At 41.7% G+C, this 22,462-nt stretch overlaps 1 protein-coding gene across 3 annotated transcripts in view; it reads right to left on the bottom strand.

Annotated features, from left to right (window-relative positions):
* The window catches only part of NCKAP1 (NCK associated protein 1), a 114,127-nt gene that overhangs the window by 50,001 nt on the left and 41,664 nt on the right, over positions 1 to 22,462 (bottom strand). For all 3 annotated transcript variants that reach the window (XM_018559500.1, XM_018559501.1, XM_018559502.1), the window contains 9 exons: positions 19,410 to 19,500; positions 16,591 to 16,728; positions 15,267 to 15,315; positions 10,205 to 10,361; positions 6,829 to 6,885; positions 6,569 to 6,665; positions 5,615 to 5,721; positions 3,368 to 3,500; positions 686 to 767 (listed from right to left, as the gene is read on the bottom strand). In XM_018559500.1, the coding sequence (XP_018415002.1) occupies positions 686 to 767; positions 3,368 to 3,500; positions 5,615 to 5,721; positions 6,569 to 6,665; positions 6,829 to 6,885; positions 10,205 to 10,361; positions 15,267 to 15,315; positions 16,591 to 16,728; positions 19,410 to 19,500 (911 nt within the window). The remainder of the gene's footprint in view (positions 1 to 685; positions 768 to 3,367; positions 3,501 to 5,614; positions 5,722 to 6,568; positions 6,666 to 6,828; positions 6,886 to 10,204; positions 10,362 to 15,266; positions 15,316 to 16,590; positions 16,729 to 19,409; positions 19,501 to 22,462) is intronic.

The raw sequence follows: 22,462 nt of genomic DNA, 5'->3' as shown, positions 1-22,462 counted from the left end.
TATATATATATATAAATGCAAAATCAATTCCCTTCAAACAGCCTAAAGATACAATTTTCTCACAGTAGAAATCTACTCCCGGCCCTCACACTCCATTATTTTATCTGAACTGCCACCACTGTTGCAGGCTTTACTGCCAAGGAAGTGAAGGAGTGTCTGACCAAGTCTGTTAGATTAGGGAGTCAACTAGGCAGTGCAGACAAACTCTGGGGCCTATTCAACTTTACAGTCATATTTTGACACACTGAACCACTGCTCTAATAAGAAAGTGAAGGTACAATTATTTAAAAAAAACAATACAATATCTATCTGACCCAATTACTATTCCTGTTACATCAATTGTTGCAATGTTTCAGTTAAAGTGACACTAAACTTGTGCATCATTCAGCTGAAGATCCTCCAATCATCTCTGAATTGGTGCTGACACTGTCCTTCCTTCTGGCTACTTTTGTTCCCCAAGTTCCCTGTGTGTGACGTAAAGTAGCCACCACTCCAAGTTGACGCCTGTGATGGACTACAATCTCATGTTTAGTTTACTAATTTGTATTGAAACTATCATTCAACACAGGAGAGAAATGTTGTTGGATATGACAAGCCTGAAGATGGAGAAGGGGTAAAGGGTATGAACTATATTAGATGGTTAGCTTAGGTGCAGCAGTATATGAGAAATGCATGCATACGTTACCTTGTTTTACACTCAGAGATGTCATCGTATTTACAAAAGAGGACATGATGATTGACTCATCCTCTGGGCATACAGAAAGATTCTGAAGAGATAATACAAAAAATGATTAATGTCGGACATTTATCCCACCTTATCTAAGTCACGCATCCAATCATTTACCTAGCTGACCCTTTCAATAATGCAAATTACATTACCTGCAACCTTTATACTTGGAGGGCTGCTCTGTGACTAAGTTATCATACTGACGTTACAATTAGAATTATATCAATGATTTCCTCAAATCTAACATCTGATCTGTATTCCATTAAAGCAACATTCTTAAACATTGTTGCACAATTAAAAATATTATTTTTTTTTTGATGGGAGGCAGAAAAACCATAAAGCTACAGTGCCATCTAGTGTGCAAAAATGGCCTCAAACAATTTAGCTACTTGGTCACCTTTGTACCACACCACACTATTTTGTTAACCTGGAATGTGCAGCTACCGTAATAGCATAATGACATTGAAAATGTGTACAGCTTTGCCCTAGCCTAGTCAGAGATTTAGAGAGCTCAGCTCATTAAGCGGCAGGGAAATAGATGCCGAGTAATGCCTAAACCGATTCAGTAACTAGCAGTGGAACTAGGAGCAAGGAATGGTTCATGAGGTTCAATGAAGACACACACTGCGTGTGTAGTCTAACCCCCACATTTTAGTAAGAGTCACTAGGCTACATTCACACTTCTTACTTTAGGTACATTTTACAGTTTTACCCTTCATCCCTATAAAAAAGTTGTTTTGTTGGAGACACCATCAAAAAGACAGGAATCAGGATTTTGTAAGCACACCATACCCAAACGCAGAGTTCTAAACAGAAGTCAAATTACTAGACCTTTTAATTCATTATTTACCTGAAGCAATAAAAAGCATGTTTGGCAAACAGGAGGCATCATACGCTGCATGGGCACACCTTTAACTGCATCATCTATTGGTCCTTCTAGAGTACACCCCTAGCCCCCAACATATGCCTTTACAAATCCTCATTTTCAGGAAGTCTGAGCACAAACATGGCTCCCTCCAATGTAGTAATGCTGAGACCTGCTGACAGGTCTGCTGCTGTGAGATGCAAGAGTGGACTACCGGAAAGATATTTACATAGGTTTTTGTTTTTTTTGTGGGGATCCAGGACACACTGGAGTAGGGCTGCATGGAATTGCGGTACCTGCATTCCAGTGCGGGCAATCACACTGTGGGTGGGAGGCGTGTTTGGGATGCCATTGAAATGAATGGCACTGCAATGCACCTCCCCAGCAGAATTTGTACGGCCGAAACTGAAAATTACTTTTTTCCCACCAGTTATCATTTTTTTTAAATAATTGTATCGTAAGCACATGACGCTTGAATAGCTTCAGCCAGCGAATGACCGCTGCCATTGGCAAGATTCCACAGATAGCAGCTGAATGTAAGTACAGCAGGTAGTGGGCTGGTGCAATAGCCAGCCTTCTATTGGCCATTTCAAATTGCAATAGCAGGCTGGCTATTGCACCCACCCACTGCTTGCCGTCAGTCAACACTCCCCACATGGATTCCCCCCTCCCCTCTCTGTTCCTCCAGCACTCATTGTAGCACGGCTCCGCACTGTCAGCAAATAGCACACAGTAGCCCACTAGATGCTGACTTTGGGTCACAGGAGTACATTAGTAAATATTTTTATATTATTATTATACATTAGTAAATATACTCCTTTGACCCTTAAGAGAACTAAAAAGACAAAAAAAAGGTTTAGCTTCAGTTTTCTTAATTTATTACACTTTTTTTTTCACGACAGACTGCTTTAATTTGGCAGCAAATTTGGATACATATTTTTATTTCCTTGTTTTTATTAGAAATAGTGAAAAAAAAATCTGTAATTTTTCCCAATCAATGTTTCCAGAATGTGCACGCCCTTAAAATTAACCCCCAAAAATAAAGTCCATGGATTAAAATGATATCACATTAGTGCCACTTTTACATAACATAGCGCAATGGTAAAAAAACTCAGTGAATGTATGTGTTTTAGTTTAAGAGCTTTATTCCCCTTTTGAAGCTACATTGCGACGTGTTATACTTAACATGCCTAACATTAAGTTGGGTTGATGAAGGCACAAATTGGCACACCCTTCACTTTTTCAGAGGTTTGCGATTGCTAAAGATTCAAATGACCTTGCGTTTGCTTACGTGACCATTTAATGCATGTACCGTGAATGCAAATGTCCTCTACAGCAGGGCTCAAAATTTCCACATGCCTGCTCGCATTTGGCGAGTAAAAATAAAGTGAGGGTGAGTGGAAATTTGAGTCTCCAAGTACCGGTCCGCGGGTCAACTCCGGCCCGCGAATCGGTACTATGTGGCCCGCAGTCAGCTGACATGTCAGGCACACGGTCACAGACCGTCACATGATCTGTGCCACAAATTTTTTTAGGAGAGGAGTTTGTCAATGTTTGGCACAACAGAGTTGCACCGCATTGCACCAAGATGATTATGGAACAAAACAAGTTAAAATTATGTTTCTACTCTTAAACTAAACGCTATGCAGCAATAGTTTATCTAAAATGCAAATGTGCCACAATCAGATGGGACGGGTGAAAATTTGCATTTTTCTACAACCGCCAATCATAGTTTATCAGGCCCACTGTGTATAGACTAAGCATTGCACCCTTACCTGTACTAGCTCATTAAGAACTACTGCATCGAAGCCAGACAAGTACTGCACGTAGTACCGCTGCATGACAGGTCCGTATTTCCGGACATGCGCCCGAAGTTCTTCCATGTAAAATATAAGCTCAGCAATGTGCCTGTGTGGAGACAATTAACACCAGACTTACACACGAGTGGACTGCATGTACGTTTTAGATAAGTTATCATTCATCCTTATGGAAGTAGCATTCAAAGCATACAAAAACAGTAGAAATTTTAGAAAACTGCACTTTGAAGTAAAACATGAATACTAGACCATTTTAGACTTTTCTAATTTTCAAATGCAGCTTTTAGAGAGTAAAAGACCCCCAAAACCATACATTTCCTGAAAGCACAGGATAGGTGGAATAAATGGTGCTACCGATTTTGTAGGTCCCAAGACACGTACACACATGTTCATCCACATCCAAACAAAATTTTCAATATAAAAAATACACCGAAAAATCACACACAAAAAACTCCATAATGTACAAGATTCCTACGAAATCCAAGATAAAACTGTGTTGAGTTAATATTTGTAAATGTTAAGTTGCTCCTTTTGGCAAAATGGTAAAACAAAACTCCAAAAAAGGCACACAAAACTGTAAATAAGTAACCTTTGCTAAAAGAGTGGAGGTTGGCCTCTCACCTATGTGTTGTGGTAACAACCGATCTGCAGCGCCCTGCAAAGTGCTGCGTTGGTGGGTGTCATGTTAAAATGGCGCAGGCATCCATTTATTTGCAACGTAGCACATTACCATGCACGGCAACGTTTTGCACAACTTTGCCATGTGCTGCCACACACTTAAACGAATGTTATTTCAAAAAGTAAAAAAATATAAAGCACAAAGCAGTGCGCCACACATCACAGGGCTTTATTTTTTTTTTTAAATAACATTCATTTAGGTGTCTGGCAGCACATGGCAAAGTTTTGTGCAGCGTATGTACATAATGCATAGCACTGCGCGCACATTATGGTGTGTGGGCAGTGGTATCTGATATTTACCTTTTGAGATAGAAAAAAAGATTGAGCACACAGAGTCCTCAATCTTCTCTGCAGCCCCAGTACTTATTGAACAGGAAGCACTCAATATAGAAGCTTCCTGTCCATTCACAAACTGAAAAGATGCTATGTTTACTAGCTCCCCAGCTATGAATGGACAGGAAGTGTTATGCGCAGAGTGCTCACTGCCCTTTCGTTACTGGAGAATTAGTACTTTCACTTGTTTACTTTTTCTATATCCTCAATTATGAATGAACACTGGAGTACTGATCATGCTAGCATTTGTTCAGTAAAGAAATGAGTAAATATGACGCATTTACTGTTCTTGCACTCCACCTGCACCCCATTCCCTCTGACGGGCACCAGCAGAAATGCTCCGCTGTGTCGGCTCTGATTCTTCCATCTCTGCCAATATAGGGGAGTGAGAGCAGCAACGATCAGAGGGGACATTCAGGGAAGCAGATTGCAGGCACTCAGTCGGGAAAGTCCATAGCGGGGGTGGGGGTAATTTTAAATGAATGGCTGTCATCAGCGTCTTTGTCAACTACTGATGACAGCTATTCATTTGCACAGACGAGTCAGGGTGACCCCCATGCTGTAAGTTCATTGTCACTATTCTAGTAGAAGAGTGAATGCAGCCAGTTTTGGATAGAGTGGGCAAAGATGATATTTTTCCTGTTAAAAGTACTACAGGGGAATTTCCCTTCATTTTTTGTCCCAAAAGATGCCACAGCACAAAGCAAAATGAAATCTCCCAAAAGAGACAGGATTTCCCTCTTTAGGCAGTTGTCCCCAGAACAGGTATCCTCACTGGAAGATTTCCCCTTGTACCTGAGACTTCTCCAAAATTCTTGATTTCCCTTCATTTTCTCTTAGTGACATAGTCCCTAGTACAAATACAGGTATGAACCTCCCCAAAAGATACAGACTGCAATAAAAACTCAAAGGGTCTAACCCTTCCATACTTACTCTTTACATAAAGTTAAAATTTGGTTTGCCAAGTGCTGTTGCTACTTGATGAATCACTGTGTCGGCAGACAAAACTGGTGCCCCTGTACTTTCAGGCCCCAGAGCATTTACATGATCAGCAATGCTTTTAGCTACCCCAAAAATTATTAGGAACTCGTTATAGTAATGTGGCATAAGTCTCATTCAGCGTGGCAAGCCTATGTGTCTGAAAAATAACAGGTTTTCCATACATGAGCATGCAATACAGGAACTTGGACTTACTTATCCATAAAGTCATCTGCAATCTTCTTTGGAATATTATCTGCATGCCGAAGTAACCAGATAATTTCATCTCGGGCAAATGACAATGCCATGAATACAAAAAGTGCCTAGAAGGAAGAGACATATGGTTAGATTGCATTCAAGAGAGAAAATATCCTCATGACTGTAAGCACAACATGCCGGCGCAACTTGACAATACCATGCATAACTTTGAAAAAGTATGGTCTCCCTGGATTGAGAAATACTCGCCATCTGACACCTACTGGCACCTTTTCATTTTGTGATGGAACTTTTTGATAATACGTCTACAGATGTTACTTCCTCCCCTACACACAGCATCCCTTTTTTTCTCTTATCCCTATCTTTCCTTGGCACTTTTCTTTTTCCTCTCGCCTTTGTCTGTGTCAGCTTTTCTTTTGGCTCCTCCACGTGATGTCTCCGAATCCAACCCTGCACTGTTTTTTTTTGCATTTTTTCGCTTTATATGGAGATTCAACATCTCATCTCACCACTGTGCCTAAGAGTCGATAAGTGTGATAATCTTTTATGCCTTATCTCCAGTTTATGTTTTATTATCGTCCTGTAAGATTGTCATAACTGACAGTACAGTTTCTTTGTATATTGGTATACATAGTTTTGTATTCTTTTTTTTTTTTTGATCATGTAAATCTTTATTGCAAATACTATTGCAAAAGGATACACATGCAGGAAATAAGGCTTCTGGAGGAACAGTGTACCCCATAGAATACCCCCAGTTGCCATATGTGCACCAATGCAGCATTTACATTTTTTAGAAGATTTAAAAATCATAGCTGTATGCAGATTGAGATGTAAAGGTAATTTAATACCAATAACAAAATACATTTCTTTTTTTTTTGCAAAAGAATGATTTTCTTTAAAACTATGAATGAATAATATGAACAGTAAATTAGTACATAGTTGCACAATACATACCTTGGGCCCGAGCAAACCAGGCTGATCGGAGAGAACTGTAGCAAGTTCTTTTAGGGCAGATCTTAAGAATTTGCGCCTCTCTCTATGTGTTGCACCACTTGATTTAAAAAAAATAAAAAAAAAGGAAGAAGAGGTCAGGAGCTTCTACACAACACAACCACTGTTAACCTCATTAGAAAACACAATTAAATTAGTCTTTCACAGCAACAGGAACAAAATTGTTGAAGAAAAAAAAAATCATATACAATAAATTTACTTACGCATGTGATATGGCGCTTTCTTTGCATTCTCTGATGTCATTTATTCTTTTGTTGTAACTGAAAAAAAAAAAAAAAAAAGGGAGGGGAATTCATGCAGTAGAAAGCAACAAACATACAACTACCAGCTATATACTGGAATGAATATGAATCTATATTTTACACACACAAAGTATTCAGACCCCCTTCACTTTTTTCTATTTTGTTATGTTGCAGCCTGATGCAGTTTAAATTCTTTTTTTTTTTTTCCTTATTAATCTACACTCCCAGTACCCTACACTCAGTACCCCATAATGACAAAGTGAAAACAGAATTTTAGAAATGTCTGAATTTATTAAAAAGAAAAACTGAAATATCACATGTACTTAAGTATTCAGACCCTTTACTCAGTACTTTGTTGAAGCACCTTTGGCAGCAATTACAGCCCTGAGTCTTTCTGGGTATGACGCGACAAGCTTTGCACACCTGGATTGGGGGATTTCCTGCATTCTTCTTTGCAAATTCCCTCAAGCTCAGTCAGGTTGGATGGGGACCATTGGTGGACAGCCATTTTCAGGTGTATCCAGAGATGTTCAATAGGGTTCAAGTCCAGGCTCTGGCTGGGCCACTCTAGGACATTCACAGAGTTGTCCCTAAGCCAGTCCTGTGTTGTCTTGGCTGTGTGCTTAGAATCATAGTCATGTTGGAAAGTGAACCTTCAAGCCCAGCCTGAGCACTGTGGAACAGGTTTTCATTGAGGATAGCCCTGTACTTTGCACCATTTAGCTTTCCCTCCACCTTGACCAGTCTCCTAGTCCCTGCTGCTAAAAAACAGCCCCACAGCACAATGCTGCCACCACCATGCTTCACTGTTGAGATGGTATTGGGCAGGTTAGAATTAAGGCCAAACAGTTCAATCTTGGTTTCATCAGACCAGAGAATCTTGTTCCTCACAGTCAGAGTCCTTCAGGTGTTTTGCAAACTCCATGCAGGCTTTCATGTGTTTTGCACTGAGAAGAGGCTTCCGTTTAGCCACTCTGCCATAAAAGGCCAGATCGGTGCAGTGATGGTTGTCCTTCTGGAACTTTTTCCCATCTCCACACAGAATTTCTGGAGCTCAGAGTGACTACGGCTTCTCCCACACTGTAAGGGTTAAGTGCTCGTTTTCATTTATGGACGAATATAAAAAAGTTATGTTTAACCGACTCTTGCAGCCAACTGGCCCTCCACTCCAGCAGTCTAAGGTCCTTTGAGTCATCATATCCTATATAGTGTATTCCATCACTGGCACAGAGAAGGAGAGGCAGCAGGGACAAGAGTAACAGTCTGCTGGCTGCGAGGATCGAGTGAGCATAACTTTTATTATGGTCCCTAGATGAAAACGAGCACTTAACCCTTGCAGTGTGGGGATAAGCCTCATTGCAAGGGTTAAAAATAATAACGCCCGTAATTCTTTAAATTAGGTTTTCCTAATTTAATCACTTATTTAAACCAGTTAAAAAAAAAAAAGGGAGAAAAGTACAGCAACTATGCAGTAATAAAAACTATTTAAATGCGGTACTTGCTCCTCGGTTAACCTAGATTTCTCTCCTACAGGCTTGCTGCTAACTAGCCAGCCACTTCAAGCAGGGTCTTTTCTGTGGTGCCTAACAAATGAGCAGGAACATGAAGGTGGGTAAGCATGCAACATGCAGTTTCCAAATGATTGGGGAGCTACAAGTTTCAGTGCGCTGTTAGGAATTGTTGGTTGCAAAGGCACTGATGACAGATTGGCTGAATAGCTGAGCTTAACCTTCCGAGGCACATAGTCTGATCAGCAAGTACAAAAGTCACAAATTTGCCCACATTTTGTATTCTTGTCTTTAGTGAACTTAAGACTTGTGTACATGACTACTCCAAATAGTGCACTTTGTGGTTAAAACAATAAAAAAAATAAGCCCTGCAGGGTATAGTTGGTGTTAAGTACATTACTAGGTCAGCAGCACTAAGGACACAGCAGGAGGATACTCAACTATATACACTTGCACAGTAGAATGATAGGAGCGTCTCTATCTGTAAAGTTCACATCTGCTCTGCCATGAAAATAAAATTATTATCTGGCACAGAACTATTGCTGCATAATGAATTAGCGATTCAGTGTCCTACATGTAGCAAGTCTTGTCAACCTAACAATGAGGGAAAGAGAAGAGTGTGCAGCGCCTCTGCCTGATTTGATATTATTCTAGCTAGGGGTGAGGACTAGTCCGGGGAACCAAACGTGATTGATTAGCCACAAACTGTGTACATCTACTTTTGCGAGTACCAATTATCTTTACAAACCCAGATATTACCTTGTAAAGTAGCAGTGAGATCATCCTTGTTCAGACAGCAAAGCTGTGGGAGGAACCATCCAGAACAGGCTGCCTACCGGAAACTACAGGGGGTGGATACAAGACCAGTCCCCCTGTGCAAGGAGAGAGCAGCAGTGACTGGTCTTTGTTACAGGAAGCTCCTGTACAGAGGGAACATTTTATGCTGGACTACGGCACAGGTGTGGAAAAAAAAAAAAAAAACACACAAAGTGCACCAAGATCCAAGTATGGATACACATGGCTCTTGTATTTAGACAATATTTACCTATGCCAAATAAAATAAACTTTGAGAATAGAATGTTCTTTGCAGTCCCCCAATCCCTAATAAAGTACATACCCAGGGCAAATGACAATCCACAAAGTAACCACAATACTTGTAGCCAACTCTAAAACTTAAGTTGGTCATTCACTTCAGGGGTTAGTCACTAAAGAGCCGAAGGATCCAGCCGTAGCTTCGGCTGATCCTTCGGCTCTTTCAGCCGCCTCTGAACCAAAGGCTCGGCGAGGTAAGTAAGAAGAAACCTGACCAGCTCGAGACGCTGGCTCGAGTATAAGCCGAGGGGGGCATTTTTCAGCACAAAAAATGGGCTGAAAAACTCGGCTTATACTCGAGTATATACGGTACATAGAAAGAGGAACAGTGTGGTGCTAAAATCACCCTAATACATACCCAGTTTCTGGCAAGAAAAATAAATAGTTTGCTGAACAACACTTACTGTAATTGGAACAACAAAAAATAAACACCACACACAACAAAATCAGATCACGTCCCTCTGACACAGGAATCTCCATTAGCTCAGAGAAGAATTAACAGCAGCGTTTTCTGCAAGATGGTGGGTTTTTGATACAGCTACAGGGACGACGGATTTACAGGTACAAATGCACGCACAATTTTCCCCCTAGTTATTTTATAGAAATTGCATGCAAAAAAAAGGAAAGTAAAGCTGATTGTCTACATATCAATAGGGTAAACAAAATCATTAGCGCTTCCAATTACAAACATCAAGTCTCAGTGTACCAACAGTGAAGCTATTTTGTTAGTGACATACCCTCTAATGTTGACAAAGAGGTCTTCCGCTGCCTTGTGGATATGAAAAACTTCATCTCTGTAAAGGCAAAGGCAGGAACTGCTCTGAAGGGCAAGTTTCCAAAGATTCAATGCAGTGGCATCGGTGTTCAGTATTCCATGACAAAGTATAAACCCAACTAAAAGAGAGAAAAAAAGATAAATACCAATATACAGAGAATATCATGCAGTCTTTTTGTTGCCACATATCACTAAAGATCATCATGCAAGCTGTGAATATTCTACTAACAGGAATCTTTTCATAAGAACACCACAGGATGTTTCAAAACAAAAATCTTTGGTCTTAACAGGAGTTTGTTCATGCCATTTGTGTCTTGACAGTTTTATTCTTTCAAGTTTCATTTCCAATTTTCAGGTTTAGACTGAACCCCTTAAAAGCGGATTTACCATTTCAAAGCCACTGGAGACCGCAACTTTGAATGCCCATCATATTTTATATACAAAATGCCATCTTAAAGCAGAAGTTAGACCAACACTTTCCTGCCCTCACCAAATCATTAGTGGTCTTTCATTCTGCTATTAAGTTGCACCACAAGTTAAAAGAAATTTAAGTGAACCCAAAGTCCGAAGGTGAAGATGTTACAGTGAATATCTAGAAATAGTCACCGCACCCAAGTAGTACTCTGAAAAAATAGGATTTTTGTACTCACCGTAAAATCCTTTTCTCTCCGTTCATTGAAGGACACAGGGCAACAGATCGTAGATCCTGAATCCCGCGACAGTGTCCAGAACCAAACCCAGATACAGGCGTGGTGAGGGCACCAGGCAAGACTTTCTCAGGTTCAGAAGCCACCCGAACTCCTCCAAGGACCGCACCGTGACCCCCAGAGCTGTCATCATTCAGGCGGAACGTCTACTCTTATGCGTTCCAAACTGCACGTGCGGTAGCGCGGAAGTGCTGGCAACGTCTTCAATTTTTAGAGTCTCCCTAACAGCGCGGACTAGCGCAGAAACCGTCTCACATTCCTGAACCAGGAGCGTAGACGTGGCCTCATGCTCACTGGCCGAATCAGGCTGCGAGGAATCACCAGGATCAGGACGCGGCGATGTGGTGGGAAGTTCCCCTTCCTCCTCCGACTCCCCCGACAGGGCAGGGGACAGGACTGGCAAAGCCCGTTTCCTAGGCGGACGCCGCGTCAAGGCGCGCTCAATGCGCGTCACAAAACCATCCATGGCAGAGGAAAACACCTCCAAGGACAGCGCGGTACCTGCGGTACCGACCACACCCTGAGGAACCCGAGGGATGCACCGGAGACTGGCAAAGGAGCGCAGGCGTACAGGCCGCACAAAGAGGAGACCTAGAGGGGTCCGCCGGGCGAAGCCCACAGCCCACACACGGCAATGCAGAGGAGTCATCCCTGTGATCCATGGCCCACACAAAACCCACTCCCCAGAACGGAGACCACCACAGCAAGGGAAGAAAGAGAGACCCCGCAGTTTCCTAAATTCCTCCTGAAAAATAGCAGTTGACTTTCTGTGCCTATGCAATCCTCCAGAGTCCCATGGCTGTATATCTGCAGTTCCTGATCATCTAAAGCCTTGGTTCTCAACTGGTGGGTCGTGACCCAAAAGTGGGTCGCGACCCAGTGTTCGGTGGGTCACCGCATGCCTTCCACTTTTGTAGGTGAGAGGCTCCTCAGCCTCCCCCTACTGCAGCACTGTCAGTTCTCGTGCCAAGCAGCCATTCAAAATATGCTGCCCGGTGCCAAGTTTCATCTTGAGGTGGGCTGAGGGTTATGGCCGCGAGGGAGCTCCATCCATATGTGCATTGCTTACAGCGCCCTCACGTGTCTTATAGAGGTGCCTGGACCGGAGTGACGTCACATTCTGGTTCTCTGCACCTCTACAGGGCACACAAGGGAGCTGTACAAGCAATGCACATGTGGAAGGAGCTCTGCTACAGCACAGCAGTCAACACTGGACCCCAGGCTGAATATCCACTCCAATTCTCGTGCATTCCATTGCAGTGCGACTTGGGTCGCGACTGAATGGCCAAGGACAAATGCGGGTCCTGAGGTTACACAGGTTGAGAACCACTGATCTAAAGCACTCACCTGACAGTCCTACAAGGTTTGGAATGTGATCTGATGGTCACTACTGTGCTGCTCCCTGTTGCTGTTGGAGAAAAGGATCCATCTATGGACCTGCAGACAAGTATCTAGCTGTATACGCTTTTTTTTTTTTTCTTTTGGTGGATCTGTGTTTTCTCAAACTCCTCTCCCACTTCTTGTTTCCTCCATCAGTCATTGAACCCTATCCATCAGGGAGCAGCTCTGCCATCAGGAAGCAAAGCCCATGTCTCTAAAACCAAGAGTGCTGCCTCCACTTAGACACACAGTATAGTAGAAGGCATGACAAGCCAGAAATGGGAAATAAATCAGCTGAAGGGAGGCTGCTGGTGATTAGTCCCCCAATCTGCTTGCTTTTATTGGACACAGCTTTCACTGTTCAACTCCCATTTCAAAATAATTTAGGACTGATTCAGTCAAACAAAGCAATGCAAAATTCAAGAAAAATACACTACAAAAAAATATAGTTCCGTTTCATATGAAAAAAACAGGAAATGTATCGTCTCACCTCTTGCTAAATTTTAGAGGACGTTTCCACTAGGCAAAATAAGGACAAAAAACAACCCTCGAGTCAACAAGTCTCGGATAATTAATAGAATATAATAAAGTTGTCATATCCTTCTTATGTGCAAAGTCAGTATTGGCTACACAAGACAAATAGGAATTTTGTACTTAATGCAAAATCCTTTCCTTTAAATCAATTGAGGGACACAGGTAGAAGTCATTAACTTACAACACTTTGACCTTAACCTTGGACACTGACAAAAAAAAACACAACTGTAGATTCCCTTAGAATCTGATGTTTGTCCTGTGAAGGAACACTCTAGCCTGACCCATGTTGAAGATTAGACCCAGGTATTCCAAACGATAGGTTAATTCTGCCTATCTGCAGAGCCAATACTCAGGACAGCACCTTGATGAATATTGAGGTGCAGATGAGAGGGGGAAGGGCACGCCCATAAACTGTTATTGCGGGGCCTCACCACAAAGCGTAGGGATTACAAATGCACTGCAAAGATGGAGACATGTTTTTAAGTGCCCATAAGAAACAGGAAAAAAAAAAGTATCTCATATTGGCGCTGTGCAGTATACGTTAGGCCAAGAATGAGTAACAAAGTCTTCCTTAAGACTAGGGATGCACCGATACCACTTTTTTAAGGCCGAGTACGAGTACCGATACTTTTTTTTCAAGTACTCGTCGATACCAATTACCGATACTTTTTCTTAAAGGGACAGGTCACATTTTTTCTAAAGCAATACAAAATCATGATTTTAGGTCAGTTTCTTAATATTATGAAGAACATGAACACACTGTAGTGTGGAACAGCTATATCCAATTCTGCATACCTGGCTTTATATTATAAGAACTTTATAATATAAAGCCAGGTATGCAGAATTGGATACAGCTGTTCCACTCTATACAATAATACACTGTTCTGGAGTCTGGACATGTGCTCATCTATTTTTTAAAAAGGTTTTCAAATTCTGTAAAGTGGGGGGGAGCGGGGAAAGAGAGAGGACATGGTCAGATCCACAGCGGAAATTGATTATTTTGCATAAAATTCTTACCAAACCAATACTAATCTCCATAGAGAACTATTAGGAAAAGCAGGTGCAAAGGGAAAGTCTCTGAATCCTTGGGAGTTTTGAATGACCTAAAACTGGAGACAGCACTAGTAGAAGCAAAAGGCTTATCCTCTAGCTTCAAAGTGGGGCACACTGCATCAACAGGAGCCAAATCATCTCCTTATGAAGTAGGTTACAATTTCTCAGTGGTAAGTTTATCAATCTCCGCGGCTGGTTGCTTAGAAGCAGCCAACGATGCCAAAGCACACTTGTGGTCTCTAGACAAAGACTACCAGCCTTCTCAATAAGTGATTCTTCAGAACCTGGTCTAGCACTGAGGCAATGGCTCTAGACCTGGAAAGCGCTCTGCAGCTAACAATTACAACAACAGAGTGTGGAAAGCTCCTCAATGTGGAACCCAGTGGATGATGGCAACCTTCAGGCTACTCCGTCCAGTCTATCCGGGTCTGGACGCTGTACTCCAAAAGCCAGCATCAAGACAAGTGTGCCTGACAGCAGCAACTGGAGAGACAAACTGCAGGAACAATGTAGAGAACAGTCTTCATTTAAGAAAAGAAAATAAAGTGCTAGCAAAATAATAGGTTAGTCTTTCAACAGAGCAGAGCTGAAGAAAAGACTAGCAAGAAATTGCTGCCCAGAGGCGGCAGTAGAACCTGAAGGTTAAAGACTTTCTGTATCCCTCAAAGGACGAGGACAAACGCATTGACAAAAAAAACATTATAACTTTGAAACTGAAAGGGCTTTTGTACCAACTGAGTTTCCTTTCACTTGGAAAAAAGTCAAGTCAACCCCTCATGATGGTATTCATAGGAGCCATTCCTGATGATAGATGACCTGACGACAGGTGGACACTGTCAGACTGAATCCAAAAAAACTTGCAATCAGTGCTGTAAACAGATGCCCACCAGTACAGTTTGCCATGGTGGGTTTAACTGACCGCAATCTCACTGAAAACCTGTACATTCAAGCTATATAGTCACTTAGTGGGCCTTATCCCCAATAGCATCAGAAAAACAATGGCTGTGGACCGCTTGAGCAGCTGTGGCAACTCTTCATTCATCATCAGGATTAAATTCAAATAAAATCCAGAATCTGATTTTGCTTTCACAGCAGTTAAAGGACTCGGATTTAGGGCTCACTGAATAAACAGTCAGTAGGTCTTATAGCCCAAGCATTCCCTAGCTAACACTAGTGGAATATTCACAGAAGCCAGCACAGCAAATTGCACACACAGCTAAATATTTTATGGATCAATGGTCATGAAGCAATGACTTCCCAGCTGCACAGATACTGCCACACAAAACAGGTTATTGCTATTGAATCCAGGATATCAGATATAATCTAATAAAAGAGAAAAAATAAACTTACAAATGATCCATTTTTCCATTGCATCCAGTGAAAGGTATTCACACGGCATCTGTAAATAAATAAAATCAGTATCTATGCTATAGCATATATTTGCAGTTCACGCACTCAGCATTTCAAGTTCTTTATTGATCTATACCATGTTTTAACTGTGAAGCACAATTACTATTTCCCATTCTGGCAAGGGTTTTATATTAAAAAGTAAGCTTTTTGAAACATACACCTTAAAGGAGAACTGCAAGGTTTTTTTGGTAATTTTTTTTTTTTATTACAGAGCGCTGCTACAACAGTCTGTTGCTAGAAATAATAAAGCCCAAATTGCCTTGTAGGACACTGTAAAAGGAAACCCACGATAAGAGAAATATGGAAACTGCCATTGCTGACCTTCTGAAAATATTGATATCTTCTAGCTGCAAGGGGTCATTGGAAATACTAAAATGCAATGTTTCAATCATTTCTGATCAAAACAAATATTTTTAAATGCATTTAAAATGTATTTTATGTATTTATTTTTTTACTATAGTAAACTATTCATTTGAAAGGAAGCCAGTCATGCTGACCTCCTAAAAAAATGCCAGCTGCCATGTTAACTTCAAAACTTTAAATCTATGACACAGAATAAAGTATTCAAAACTAGAACTGGTCATCTGCATACTTGTTCCAAGTCAGTCACTCAATATCACCAGGATATGCAACATGACTGCCTGAAAATCAGCATTTTCAGAGGGAGATCGGCCTAAACACACAATGAGGGGCATTTTTTTTCAATACTGGAGCAGTTGTCCATGGCAACCAATCAGCACCCACCTTTCAATTTCAAACTGAAACTAAACTGAAAAGAGAAGCTGCTTGGTTGCCATAGGCAACTGCTCCAGATTCTTCTGCTCCAGTTTTGATAAATTCCTCCAACAAGTTTTGTCTCATGAGAAAAGCATGTCTTCCATCTAAACTGACAACAACATCAATGCAATACAATTTCAGAAAAATGGTGGTGTGTGAGAAAAAGTACTTATTCCGTAGTGGCTTCCACACCACTAACAGCATTGTACATATGGGTGAGATTAAAGAATTAGGATCTAGGTGTAATCTTAAATGTCACTGCGGGCCACCTCTGCATTAGAGTAAGAATTCACTTAGTGCAATGTGTGTAATGGCTAGTTGGGGGACAAAGAACTCCAGCAAGGACACTGAAAGGTCACATTTCCCTTTATATACACCTCACTTTGTGACGTCCGTGTCAGTTCAATTTTCAGATGCAACTGTTAAAGTTACAGCCACATGCTATTGCAAAGGATAATATAAAACTTTAATAGGCCTACAATCCTACCGTATCTGACTGAGCAGGGTTCAGCATGGTACTTGGTGCACTGATGAGGCTGAGGAGCTGGGCATTCCTCCACTGCTCTGCTGAAAGATTTCTTCTGGGATAAACCATCTGAAGTGAAACTAGGGCATCTGACAAAGACTAAAAAGGAGAGTAAAGCAAATTGTAGTTAATAATCTCAGAATCAGATAAGAAAACACTGAAAAATTCATACAGCAATGAGAGGGGAGAGGAATAAATACTTTCCACTGCAACAGTGATGTTGTCTTTTCAGAGCGGTTAAATAATGTACAAAGCTGCAGTGTTGCCTAACTGCTCGAAAATATTTATATCCTTCAATAATTTGGGCTATTTAATGGGAGGGAACACATTACTGGGAAAAAAGGATCAAGTTTGTCTGGTGAAAGTAGGGATTCGGTGCCAATGCAGAGTATTTGGGAGAGTACTTGTACTCCCCCAAATGCTCCGATGCCTAGCCCGATACTTGAGCTTCCGGTATCAGGAAGCTGTCTCCATGCTATGCTTGTCACTTATGACAAGGGTAACATGGAGCCGGATTCCCGGCAAATCAGGAAGCTGGGCAGCATGTCATTACACACCCCCCGGCTGCCCGGCCAGAAAGACGGCTTCATGCTCCCTCACCACCTGGAGCCGGCTTCCTGGCCAATCAGGAAGCCGGGCGCTGTCTAAGGATGTGTTGCCCGGCTTCCTGATTGGCCAGCTTCTCGGCCAGAAAGCCGTCTCCATTCTCCCTCGTCAGCTGCTAATCGGAAAGCCAGGTTGCGAGTCATTACTCACCGCCTACACACACGAGTCATTAATCGCCGCCTGGCTTCCTTAATGGGACTTCCGGTATTGGTATGTACCAAAAAAAAAAAAAAATGTCGGTACTCGATAGCGGAAAAAACAGTATCAGTGCATCCCTAGATGAAAAGGATGCATAAAAACAATGGCAACCACCTCCTAGTGATGAACACCGCTCAAAGAAAACCCTCACAATCTTCAGAACTGAAATCACCAAAAAGCCAGGTTCAGGGAACTCACAGGCCAGCAGCTGCCATGAAACTACAAGGCACAGTCGGCTTTGTATGGAAAGAGTAACTATTGCTTGCATCTCCCCAGCAGTTACTGGAGCACAGAATAGACCAGACTGCTTTAAATGGAACATGTCATTTACAAAAAAAGTCAATGCTAAAGACAAAAAGAACAAAAAACCCATATTAAAAATGCAATTGCAGAATGAGCATAACCTTAAAGGAAATATATACAGAGGGGAATTGATCAAACTGGAGCAGACAAAATCTGGAGCAGCAGTGCACAGCAACCCATCAGCTTCTCTCTTTCATTTTCAACTCTTGTGAACAAAGAGAGAAGCTAATTGGTTGCCATAGGCAAATGCTCCAGATTTCTCTGCTCCAGTTTTGATGAATTCCCCCCCACCATGGTTACTTGTTTTATTACTTTATTATAGTGATGGATGAAGAAATATTTTTAAATCTTGTATTCTTTTTGATATAAAATATCACATACTAATATTTTGTTTAGAGGCAGAGGGGGAATTTTAGACTCTTTCCACAAGTTTTCCAGTTTCCTTATCTCCTACAGAAAAATCCTGTTTACAGCTCTCAAAAGCTCAAGCTGAAATATACATTTGCTTGCGAATGAGTCACGGCATTAACTGATCCATTATCAGTAGACTTCCCTCTTTATGAGAGGTAGGCTGCCTGGAAAAGGAGATTACAGCTGTGCTGTTTCTTTAGCTCAGGGGTCTCAAACTCAATTTAGTTGGGGGCCACTGGACACATTTTTTAGTCGCGTGAGGGCCGCTACTATATACGGTACCAATGTTAATGTCTGCATATGTTACAAGCAACTGCCACCCATTCAAATTAATGATCGTGTGACAGGTGCTGCATGTACACGCCTACACAACGCATGTAATCATATGTGAAAGGATTACATGCAGTTAGGAATCTGTCACTATCAGTGGTTACACAATTGTTTATCCAGGGATAGTGATTGTTTTTGTAACTGCATGTAATCATATAACATACCATTACATGCGGTGTGCAGGCGTGTACTCGTCGTTCCCGGGTGATCTAGTGGTGATTAGTAAGGTCTGCACTAGACCTTACTAATGATCCATCATTCGGCCGGAGCTCAGAACTGTCAGAGCTCCGGCTGGAGCTGACAGGAGCAGCTCTGCATCCGTCGGAGATGCAGACCGTGTAGCTGCTCCCGAAAGTCGGGCATGCGGCCCGTGAGCCCGACTTGTCAGCTGGCCACTTAGTACCAGCTTGCGGGCCAGAGTTGGCCCATACTTTGAGACCGCTGTTTTAGCTAAACCACATTGCAAAACAAGAGTACATGAGTACATGAGTACATGAGTACATGAGTACATGAGTACATGAGTACATGAGTACATACATACTAAAAAAGGCAAAAAAAAATTCAAATAAATGTAACCCAAAACTATTGTAGGTTGCCTTTAACACAGTTAATGAAAACCAACTTCTGATAAATCCCTAAATCATAAAGCCAAAACGCCTGAAACAGCCGATTGCAAGTTGGATAAAAGACTATATTTAGGTGCAACACCCCCTCCCCTGCTGCAACTGAGCGATGCTATTAACAGAACTGCAATTTTCTTATTATAGCTTCTACTGCAGCTCCCTAGAATTAGGAAAAAGGCTCCATCTTTATAGCCTTTTGCCCTGTCACTGTCTCTCCTTTAGACTTCTGGATAAAAAGTGTTTACTACCATATTTATACTTCAGAGATAGAAAGCATCATCCATGTTAATACAAAAACTGCGACTTTACCTTACTATGGGGTACAAATTCCTCCATCATCTTTTTTAAAGGATTTTCATAGTCTACAATCATCTGTCCAAGCCGAGGATACTCCCGATCACTGGTAATGAGGAAGCGTAACTGAAGGTCACAATTGATGGCTTCATTATAAGTCAGCCTATCCAACATCAGTAACTTATCTATAGAGTTTTTTCCATGAGACAAGTTTGACAGCAGCCAGTTTTGGATCATATACAACAGGACAGACTATACACGTTTGACTAGCCTCAGGAGGTCCCCTTTTAGCTTATCGCATAAAAAAAAAACAAAAAAAAAACCTTTAAACTTTGCAGGACAACTGCACCTTTGTTTTAAAAAACAAAAATATAATGAACCTAGTATACATACTAAATTCAAATATAAATGCTATACCTTTTTCCATAAAGAGTAGGATTTTACCATGGTCTGTGTACGCCAACGCGGTTGCTAAAATTAACCAAAAAGGTGGCTGCTTACATCAACTGACCTTGACATGACATGACATGACAGGGAGTCATGTCTGTGGCTGTGAGAATCCTGCAAAGCCTCATGGGATTCGTAGTTCCACCACAGCTGGAGGGCCGCAGTTTGGCCATCCCTGCTGTAGAGGAACAAGTACACAGGAAGCACTAACCTACTGTACGCTATAAATGGCTCAGCTGTAAATACACCTGAAGCACTGAATGCCACACTTCTGCCCTCTTCCCCGTTGTTAGTCCCGTCCATGTATTAGCCAACTGGCTCACATGCTGAGGAGACTTTGAGAACGCTCACGTTTACAATTGCGCCACTATAGCTAAAAAGGCTAATACAACCATCTTTGCAATTACACCCTTGGGTATAGCCGACAATACCCAAGCAAGCAATATTTAGTTCATGGTCAAGTTTCAAACAAAATCACAACTTCCAGTTTGCCCCACAACTTGTTAGCTGATTGGAGGAGTTTCCTCAAGTGCACGGAATGCTGTGACTTGTACAGCATAGGAGAGTATTTCCTGTGTTCTTGTTCCTCCACAGGAGTTAGGGTGGTCAGTTAGTGATGATGCAAGTGGCCATTTTGGTAGAAACAGAGCTAAGTTAGGCAGACTACAGCAAAATCTTAGTTCAGGTAAAAAAAATAGGATTTTGGTACTCACCGTAAAATCCTTTTCTCTCCGTTCATTGAAGGACACAGGGAACAGATCGGAGATCATGTACTGTAGGGTAATATCGCCACCTGCAGGAGAAGGACGCTAGGCACAAAAAAACTAAAGACCAATTACAGCCTAGGGGCGGCCCCTGCCGGTGGCCAAACCCCCCTAGCCTGTCGCCCGGACAACACTTGCTAGAAGAATCCTTCTGAAAAAATCAGGAAGAAGCAGGCAAGAATACCGAGAAAAAAATATTAGCTCCTTACTCCTGACGCTAGGCAAAAAACTGGAGACTTGTCAGCAGGTGGGGGGTTTGGCCACCGGCAGGGGCCGCCCCTAAGCTGTAATTGGTCTTTAGTTTTTTTGTGCCTAGCGTCCTTCTCCTGCAGGTGGCGATATTACCCTACAATACATGATCTCCGATCTGTTCCCTGTGTCCTTCAATGAACGGGAGAGAAACGTAAAGCATTTATAATACTGAGTTACCAAGTGTGCTAGGCTCATTATAATATTGATTTTTAAAGCAGTGGTGCACTTGTCTTTTGAAGGGTAAGTTCACCCAAAATTGATGCTTCCAAGGCCATGCTGAGAGAACTTCTGCATCCCTCCTCCAATAGAAACTCATTTCTCCAGCTGCACAGGAGGAACTTCAAGGTACATGCTACAGTCTCTATATTTTAAAATCAGTGAAATTACCAATCAAGTGAATTAATCCCCCTATGTCTCTGCTAAAGAGATTAAACTCCTCTAAGACTTTGCGACAGTGGTCAACAGGACAATTATTATAATAAGAAATGTAAAATGTCAGTTGATACCAGAACAAGAATAGGACACATTTTCCAATGTTAACACCTGAAATGTCTAAGAGGATTTCGTTCAGTTTGTAGAGTTTTGTTTTTTCTTCACTTCCTGCTGTGTCTTCAGGACAGGAAGTGAAGGACAAGCTCCAACATTTAAAACACAGATGGCAAAAAATTGATTTTCTACTCGATTCAGGATGAAAAATAAAAGTTTTGGCTTTCGATATACTGTAAAATACAGGTCAAAGATGTGTGAAAAAGAAAAGTACACACAGGGTTAATCAGTAAAGGGGTGAAGAGTTTGGAGAAGGCATGGGAAGTGAACAGTCTAGGACAACATAGCTGAACTGGCAAGTGAGCTGAATTGGAGAATTTTTCCAATCAGCTATGTTGTCCTAGATTGTTCACTTCTCTCGTCTTCTCCAAACTCTTCACCCTTTTGTGAATAACCCTGACAGTCTTTGAATTCTATGGTTTTAAGTATAAAGACTTAATACTAATCTGGTCTAAGTACACCCTTACTGCTGCCATAGGAATTAAGGCCAAGTAGCAGCCGGGTGCTGCTAATCAAATGCCCTTGTTGAACTGATCATCACTAAGTGTGACCACCACTATAAAAGGTGTATGTTAACACAATGCCAAGGAGGCGAGACATCAGCAATGATCTTAGAGAAGTAATTTCACTGTCCATCAATCTGGGAAAGGTTAGAAGGCCATTTCCAAATTTAGGGTTCATCATTCTACAGCGAGGAAGATCACAAGTGGAAAACATTCAAGACAGTTGCCAATCCTTCTAGGACTGGACATCCAACAAATTCAACCCAAGATCAGACTGTACAAGGCTCAAAGAAACTGCAAAATTCCAAGCGCTACATCTCAGATTCTACAGGCCTCAGCATGTTAAATGTTAACGTTCATGACCGTACCATTAGAAAAAGACTGAAGTCTTTGGAAGAGTTGCTGGGAGAAAGCCTCTACTACTTAAAACGAACATGGCAGTACCGCTTGCATCTGAACAAACCACAAGACTTCTGGAACAATATCCTTTGAAAAGATTAGACTAAAGTGGAGATGTTTGGCCATATTGTACAGTCCCACATTTGGTGAAAACCAA

Source organism: Nanorana parkeri, unplaced genomic scaffold (assembly GCF_000935625.1).
Source record: "Nanorana parkeri isolate BGI_ZX_2015 unplaced genomic scaffold, ASM93562v1 scaffold400, whole genome shotgun sequence".
In the NCBI taxonomy this organism is placed as follows: domain Eukaryota; kingdom Metazoa; phylum Chordata; class Amphibia; order Anura; family Dicroglossidae; genus Nanorana; species Nanorana parkeri.
Note: the sequence above shows the minus strand (reverse complement) of the source record. Positions and strands in the feature narration are given on the sequence as shown.